Genomic DNA, 8,429 nt, shown 5'->3' with positions numbered 1-8,429 from the left:
ATAGCTGGTTCAAAGTAGGGGCTCAATGAAGTCAGTCCATAAAAGGAAGCTGTGTGAGGGGAGCTGCAACCCCTCATACTCCAATAGCAGAAACCCAGAAAAGCCAGAAGCCCCCTCTCTGACTTGGCCTGGCTGCCCACCCAGGTTTTAGGTCCACAGTGGTAATCAGCCTCTTTCAGATCCTGTGGCAAAAGTGCCCAACTGTCAGACCCAGGGCTCTTGGAGTCTTGTTCCCTTGGCAACAAGTCTCACCATGGAGACCACAGCCCCATCCTTGCCCTCCCTGCAAGCTCCCTCTCCACAGACCTTCCCTATTCAACACCTAGTCCTAGGAGCAGTGTAGGAACTGAGGAAAGCTTCAAGGAGGCCCTTCCTCAGGCTGAGGACTTTGAGGCACAGCCAGGAAGAGAGGCTAAGGGAACTCATATATTTTGTGTCTACTGTATGCTTAGCATGGTTCTGTGGGGTCTACATATGTGGCCTCATTTAGGTTGAAAGTCAGACACTCACCCTATTTTATGTAAGTGGAAACTGAGGCTCAAGGAGACAAGGTGGACCAGCTCAAAGTCTCACAGCTGGTCAGTCTTGAATAGAGACTTGAATCCAGGGTTTCTGAACCAGGAACCCCTGCTTTCAATGCAACTGCCCCTGCCACACACACACACACACATACACACACATACACATACACACACACATTGTCAAGACACAGCCTCCAGCCTCAGTCTGGGGAGGGTTAGGTAGGTGGGTGAGTCCCCTCTGCTCTAGGCCTCTGCCAGGAGCAGGAGCAGGAGCAGCAGTCCTTTGGGTTCTGGGCTGGCATCTGGCAGCAGCAGTGGAGGAACTGCACTATTTTAAGCCAGGGCCGGCAGGCCCCATGTGGGCACAGGGAGGGTGGCCTCGGGCCCTTGGCCAGCTTCCCGGAAGTCACCATGGCCTCCCTCCTCTTCCCTAAGCAGCTTTCTGAGGCAGTCACTTCCCTACAAACAGGAAGGAGGCTCTCAGGCCGAGACCTCCAGCCCCAACTTCCTCCTCTTACATCCCCGCCCCTGCAGTCTTCGCTAATACATGGGGAAGCCCACCAGCTCCAGGCCCTGATCAGTGTCCATTATCTGGGCTGTCTCTTAGCAGGTGGGTGGGAGGGGGTCTGGACTTCTGCTGCTTGGGCTGTCCCGGTTCACCCATTACAAGTCTAAGGCCTTCACTTGCCCAGGATCCTCGCCCGCAGCCTGATTTCTCCTATACCTTCCCATTGAGGCTGGCCACTCTGAGCCAGAAAGAAGAGCAGAGGTATCCCCAGACTTGGTCCCACTCAAGGACCTTAGGGAGAGAAAAACTGGGATATTCCCAGAGAAAGGGGCAAAAACTGATAGACACAGATTGACTGTGGCAGAGACAAAAGCAGAGAGACAGCTGCAAAGGGCTGGGGCCAAGAGGGCAGTGGGGTGTCTCTGAGTGGTTGCTCCTGACCACCTCCAAGTACAGGCTCTGTCTCAGGGCTGTGGGGGCCCACCGGCTGCATGGCTGAAGAGGAATGTGGGGAGCAAGGCTGGGTCACCCCTTGAGGGCCAAGCGTGTGCACTGTAAGATAAACTGCCCCAGGAAGGGGGCCCCAGCTGCGGCTGCATGCTCCAGAAGCGTGGCGGAGAGGCCCGGGCCCAAGGCTGGAGCCCCAGCCCTGCCCCACACCCATCTCCTGCATCTCCTCCTGAGGGTCTCAACCAGGCCTCACAGTCTAGAAGATCTCAGGACCCTCAGCCTAGCCCTTGAGGGCATGCGGATTGCCATTCATAGAAGAGTGGGGTGCCCTGGGAACACCGCCAGCCACAGAGTCTCACTTCTCCAGCTCTGGCTGCAGCCCTGGCTCAGGTAAGGGGGCTGGGGGCGGGGGTGGTCTCTAAGCCAACCATGCAGAGCAGGCCTCCAGCACAGGGGCGCTGTCATGGAGCAGCTCAGCAGGACTGTGATTTGTCCCCATGTGGCTTTGCACACTCATGCACGTGTGTGAGCCTATGTGCACGTCCATGTGCTTACATTTCCACGTGTTGCCAGGAGCCCCACTCTGCCTCCACAAATCCTTGCTCTCAGACTAGAAAAGTAGCCCCCAGAGGCACCTGGTCTCTCCCACCCTCACCAGGTGGTCCAGCCCCGAGAGCCATGAGGCAGAGGGAGAAGAGCAAGCAGGTCTTTTGCCGGCCCCCGGCCCCCCTCCCCACACTGCAGCTGAGGCTCCCGCCGGCCACGGCCTTGACCCGGCACTATGGACTTCTCTGACATTGGCATCGGATCTGAACATCTGGCAGCAGGCTGATAAGGGGTGCAGCGGAAACTGCCTCTGCTGCTGCCAGCAGCCCTACCCCCTCCACTGCCCTGCAAGGGGTCTTCATATCCACACTCTCTCTCTTTCCAACTCAGGGCCCCTGCCCCTCTCTTTTCTCATTCTCTGCTTCAGCCAGTTTCTCTCTCTCTCTCTCTCTCTCTCCCCCCCTCCCTCCCATTTCTTGTCTCATTCCTTCTCGACCCCCCCATTCCTCTCTTCTCTTTCTGTCTCTCTCTCTCTCTGGCCATCTCTGCATCTGTTACGCTGTCAGTGGGTCTCCCTTTTCTCATTTTCTGCCTCATTCTTTCCACGGCTTCTCTCTTTTTCTGTCTTTCTTTCTACACTGTACCCCAACCCCAGCCTGATGGTTCTTTCTCTTCTCCATTTCAGTTTCTGGGTCTCTGGTTTGTTTGTTCCTTGTTCCACCTCCAGGAAATAGGCCTGGCACTTTGGGAAAGTCCCCACTTAGAAGGTGATCCTGGGCTTTGTTTGCCTGGGGAGGGAGGGAGGAGGGAGCCTGGTTCAGGACTACACCCCTTCTCCTTCCCCTCTGGTTGGGTCTCATGGCCTGGGACAACCTGGGCTGGAGCTGGAAGGAAAGGACAAATAGGCCACCCAGGGGCCCCAGCAGAGTGGAGAGGACTCTGTCTGAAAGCCCAGGTTCTGGACTCCCACTGCCTAGATTTGTATCCTGATTCCATCACACCCTTGTTCTGTGACTTTGGGAAGATGCCTCATCTCTCTGAGCCTGAGTTTCCTTATCTCTCAAATATTGTTCATGGAAGGTGAGGGGAAAATACTACCTACCTCCCAGGATGGTAGAGAGGTGACTGACCACAGGTGTGGAAAGGTTAATAGGGAACCAAGCAAATAGGAAGCACTTTTGCGTTAGGGCCTTGCACTCCCAGCATGCCTCATCCAGTAAGGGTGAGGGCAGAGGGGACAGCACAGAGGAAGAGGATGTCAGTAAACATCCAGGGTGATTGGGGTGAGGAAAACCCAGCCCTAGTGGTGGAAAGTAACAGCTGACTGCATATAGAGAAGGCGGCAGGACAGGAGAACAGGCAACAGAATTCTACACCCACAGGCAGCATGTGGGTACAGCGGCAAGCGGTCATTCAACAGCCACTCGCTGATGCCAGCTCTGTGATGGCTGCTGTGGACTCAGAAATAAATCAGCCCTGAGCCTTTCCTTGAGGGTTCCCCAGGCTGGGGTGAGTCATTCTATCACAGAAGGGCAAACAGTGTTCAGGATGATGTTGCAATCTCAGACTCAACACAGAAAGGGCCCCTAAGGACAGACCTGCCAGTCCTTTGGTTGGTCGGTTTGTGTTTTGCCAACATTTACTGAGCACATACAACATGTCAGGCAGCCACTGAGTATGTTACATGTGTTGTCTCATTTTGTCCTCATTTTATGGAGAGGATGTGAGACCCAGGGAGAGGAAGTGACTGGTCCCAGGTCACACAGCTAGAACACGGAAGAATTGGGATTTAATATAGAGTCTCTGCCACTAGCGCCTCAGCAATTCTTCTCCAGACTCAAGGCCTTATGAGGAGACTGGCAAAGCCAGGCTGGTTCTTTCCATGGGGCTGTGATGTTGAAAGACCCTGTTTGTCCTATTTAAGAAGGTGGGGAAATCACCTTTGCACCTCTCCTGATGGGATACTTTGTCAAGTAGTTTTAGAATGACTCAATGTATCCATGATTTGTAAAAATTTAAAAAAAAATTTTAACTTCATCCCCAAAACTTCACAAAGTATCCGATCAAAAGAGGTGCAAACGACCATGATTGTTTGTTGTTCAGTTTTGTGACACGTATATGATATATTGGTGATATAAGGTATTTGCTGGAATACTTCTTTTTTAAATGCAGAGGATGAGTGGTATTAATCCAGAAACAAAATCATTATATTAAAATGGGGAGACTAGTTAGGTTCAGTCATATGCGAGAGAAGCGTATCCTGTAAGAACTTCTGTGGGTAAAAAAGACATAATTATGAGGTCATGCACGATGGGGAATAAGTTGCAAACTATGTCATAGGTAGAATTAGAATATATTGAATCAGTAGAATCAGTCAGTTATGATTGTCAGAAAACGTATTGTCTTGTGTGTATTTTCACAATAAAAAAGTCTTACCTATCGTGTTAATCATTTCACAATATATGTAAATCAAATCGTCATGCTATATGCCTTAAACTTACACAGTGACGTATGTTAATTATTTCTCAATAAAACCATGAAAAAATGTTTTAAGTGGCACAATGAGGAAGACACATTAGGTTTTAAATATAGTTGGCTTTAGTTATACAGAAAAATCCCTCTCATCCCAAGCCAGGTAAGTGAGGTGTTCTATGTGATTTGCCTGTTTCCTCAAATGAAGGGAGTTGTGTGTGGATTCTCCACAGTTGTGTGTGGATTCTCCCATGGTCCCCCTGTGCCCCTCCCCACCACCTAGGACAAGAGGCTGGGAGGTAAATCCTCTGAGGACAGAGACTTCTTTCCTTTTCTTCCCTTTCCTCCAGTTCCTGGACCAGTGTCTGGCACCGAGTGTGCCCTCAGTGACTATGAGATGAATGAAGGAATGCACAAAAGAATGAGTCATGCATGGGAGGGGTGCAGAGCAGAGCAATTGGGCCCTCCGAGACCAGGACGTGTGTGGGCCTGGAGATTGGATAGGGACACCCTCAGCTGCATGGGGAGGCCTGGCCTTCTAGAAAAAAACCCCTTCCCTCTGCCCTGCCCTAAACTTCCTGGTCTAGCTACCCACTTGGCCTACCCTGGGGCCACTGTAACCAACCACCTGGCTCTGGAGGCAGTCTAAGCCCAGCCTCAACTTTCCCAGCTGCATCAGCAGCCCTCAGTGGATGGTGACGTTCAGAGAAGCCAACGTGGAATGCACACGTGGGGCGGTGTTTATTCAGCTCACCTGCTTGCCTTCTGTCCCCCTCTTCCTTTCTTCACCTTCTGGAAGAGTAAAAAGACCAGGCCAAAGCTGCAGGGCCACCTGGTCAAGTCATCCATGCCCCTGCCTCCACGCCAGCCCAACCTGACTCCACTCCATGTCTGGGACAGGCCGGACCCCGCTCGCTGGGCCAGGCCCCAGGGAGGTAGCCATTCAAAGGGAGAGAGGCCGGGCTGCAGGCTGGGTGGGGGAGCTGCCCATAAATCAGGCCCCACTCCCACCCAGTCGCTAACAAGCGGGGCTGCCTACCCGCCTACGTGGGGTCCCTGCCTCTGGGCTGCCACAGCAGCCTGGAACAGCCAGCTGGCCAAGGCCTCCTTGAGTGCCTTGGCCTCCGCCCCCATCCGCAGCCCCGAGATAGATAGGGGTATTTTTTTTTCTTTTAGGAGAAGAAAAAAAATAGACCTAAATGAAGAGAAACACCAACAAAGAAGGAGAGAGGCCTGCAGAGTCACGTGGGGGCAGAGACCAATTGGGCCTCCGGTGGCCCCCCCCACCCAGGGCGGGGAGGAGGAGGAGGACGGACGGACAGGGCCAGCCTACTGTCCGCCCGCCGCCAGCCGTGGCGTGAAGGAGCTCCCGTGTGCCCACGGTCGCCACTGCCCCACCTGGGCCGCTGGAGCCTCCGCTAGGACCCCTGGTGCCCAGTGTCCACCCTCATCCAGCGTGAGAGCTCGCCTTCCGCTCCGTAAGTGAGGGCCTGGGCCCAGGCCTCTAATGGCCAGCCTCCCTCCTCAGTGCCTCCCTGCGGCCTGGGCCGGCCACTGCCTGCTCTGCTGAGTGACTGGTGTCCGCTACTCTGGGCAGGGAAGGGGTCAGGGATCTCCCCAGACCTGCCCTCCCACCATGCTTCTGCCTCTTTTCCCCTGGGTGGCTGATGGGAGGAGCTAGGCCTATGGGGACAGGCCCTACAGGGGTCTGTGAGTGTCCTGCTGTCTATGGGTGCCCAGGTGTCCACAGGACTGTGTTGGCCCAAGCCTCGTAGTCTGTGAGTATGTCTGTGGTCCCTGGGTCTGTCTTCGGGTCTCTGGGTCTCCCTGAGAGTCTGTGCTGTCTCCATGGATGTCTCTGAGTCTCTGTGTAGATTCATGCATCCGTCTCCAGTATCCATCTGTCAGTCCTGGTTCTGTGGCTGGGCCAGGTCTGTGTTTGCTTCCCTGGGTAGGTGGGTGAGGGGCTGTGATTCCCCACATATTGAACTGGAACCTGGGGCTGTGAGGGGTGGGTGCAATGAAGCCTGAAGGGTCAACCCAAGGGTTCCCAACCAGTGATAGTGGAACCTCTGGGAGAGGGGATCCAGGTGGAGGGGGCAGGGGAGAACAGGCCCAGAGCCCAGCCGCCACCCCACCTGGGTCCCCAGCCCAGACTTGTGCTTACACTGCCTGGGTCTTCCTCAACAATGTCCAGGAGACCCCCGTGGGCTCCACCCTAGAGAAGCTGACTGGGGGTTCCCCAGCCCAGCCCTCCCCCTCAGTCCCCTTCACTGCGCTGCAGAGGTGGTGCTGCTCCTGTTTTCCACTTTCTGAGGGCCCTTCCCTGACGGTTCAGAGGCAGTAGCACCCGCCCGCCAGCTCCTGCAGATACTCTTGTTTCTCAGGGGCTTGGGGGTGGGGGGGTGGGGGGTCTGCAATAACTCTCTTTCCTCCCTCCTCACTGAGATTGTTTCATGAACTCTCACGGAAACCACAGAACCCCTTCTGTAGGACCGCTCTTTTCCATTTTATATACGGAGAAACTGAGGCTCAGAGAAGCGAAGTGACCTGCCAGGGCTTGCATCGCAAGTCGGCCGCAGATTCTGCCCTTCATTCCGCTGAGTGAGCAAGATGGGACGTGGTCTGCGCGGGGTCTCAGGGCCTCGGCTCGCAGGACCAAGGCGCCAGCTCCAACCAAAGCCAGAGGCCTCGGGGTAGAGGCCCAGACGAAGCTGACCGCACCCAAGGGTCCGAGGCTTCAGCCTTCAGATCTGAGCCTTTCGTTCGCTGCGTCGCTGCGAATGCATAATTGTGGTATTTCCCGGCTTGAAGATCGCGGCTTTTTGGCTTTGCTGTTCTCAACACTCTCTCGGACCCTAGGCGCCCCGAGGGGCAGCGGCAGGAGCAGGATGCGAGCAGGCGCCTTCCTCTCTCGGGTCTCAATTTTTTCATTTGAAAAATGAGAGTGACCGAGTAGACGTCCCCCAGCCCAGAGCAATGGCTCAGCCCGTCCCGGCTCGACCCGAGGACCCCTTTGTCCCGGGGCTGCGGGGCACTCTCTCTTGCCCTGCCCCCAGCCCAGGTGAGAGCGCAGAAAGGGAGGGGAGAGGGATTTCTCCTGTCCCTGGGCTCTGTTCTCCCAGCTCCCGCGCTTTCTGTGGCTGGCTTCGGGTCCTCACCAGACTTCGGAAAATTCGCAGGGTGGGATTAGGACGACTCCCATTTCCAGCCAAGCAAACTGAAGCTCAAGGAGGAGAAAGAGCTTGTCCCAGGTCTCCCAACCGGACGCTCTCCATCGATGTCGCAGTGCCAGGCATGTGCTTTGCCAACACCACTTCGGTTCATCCGCACGACCACCCTTAAGGAAGTCCAGTCATCATTCCCACTTTACAGATGAGGAAACTGAGGACCACAGAGGGGAGGAGATTTGCTTAAAAATCCAATGAGGAAATGTGCCTGGGCCGGGGGAGAACCCAGTTTCTACCCTTGAACCCATACCTTGGCCACGGCCCCCCACGTTCGCCCTACCTACTTCTACGCTGCCAAACGGCCAGCGCCCCCAGCGTGGCCCTCGCCAAGACTAAGCTGGATTTGCAAATAGGGACTCGCCTCCTTTCACCGCAGGCGGGTGGCCCGAGGCTCCCAGGCGCCTAGCACCTGCTCGGATTCCGGGCTGCCCGGGCTCTGGGAGCCAGGATGGGGATGTGGGGCGAGAGGGTGAGGGGAAAGGCACGAACCCGTCTAGGGGGCGGCGGAGGGCGCGGGCCCGGACGCCGCCCCCGGATACCGAACGCGCTGATACGGAGGGGCCGGCCCCTGGCCCCGGCGCGGTGGGTTCGCGCAGCACGCGCTGGCGGCGGAGGGGCCCGGGTCCCAGGTGCGCTTCAGAGCGGCCCTGGAGGCGCGGCGTCCGGGCCCGCGCCCTCCGCCGCCCCCTAGACGGGTTCGTG

At 56.0% G+C, this 8,429-nt stretch overlaps 1 protein-coding gene across 3 annotated transcripts in view; it reads left to right on the top strand.

The window, feature by feature from the left end:
* Positions 1 to 5,838: 5,838 nt before the first annotated feature.
* Positions 5,839 to 8,429, top strand: part of NR5A1 (nuclear receptor subfamily 5 group A member 1) — a 26,472-nt gene continuing 23,881 nt past the window's right edge. Inside the window, exon 1 of one of the 3 annotated variants that reach the window (XM_029203646.1) lies at positions 5,839 to 5,975. Coding sequence is in view for 1 of the 3 variants with exons in the window: in XM_029203645.1 (XP_029059478.1) it covers positions 8,176 to 8,196 (21 nt within the window). In the remaining 2 variants the exon portion in view is untranslated. Of the gene's footprint in view, positions 5,976 to 8,140; positions 8,197 to 8,333; positions 8,357 to 8,429 lie in introns of those variants that run through there. The other 2 variants (XM_029203645.1, XM_029203647.1) reach the window with 2 other exon arrangements.

The sequence above is a fragment of the Monodon monoceros genome, unplaced genomic scaffold (assembly GCF_005190385.1).
Source record: "Monodon monoceros isolate NGI ecotype Baffin Bay Population unplaced genomic scaffold, NGI_Narwhal_1 Super_Scaffold_5, whole genome shotgun sequence".
Classification (NCBI taxonomy): Eukaryota; Metazoa; Chordata; class Mammalia; order Artiodactyla; family Monodontidae; genus Monodon; species Monodon monoceros.
This window is presented reverse-complemented; position numbering and strand designations above follow the sequence as displayed.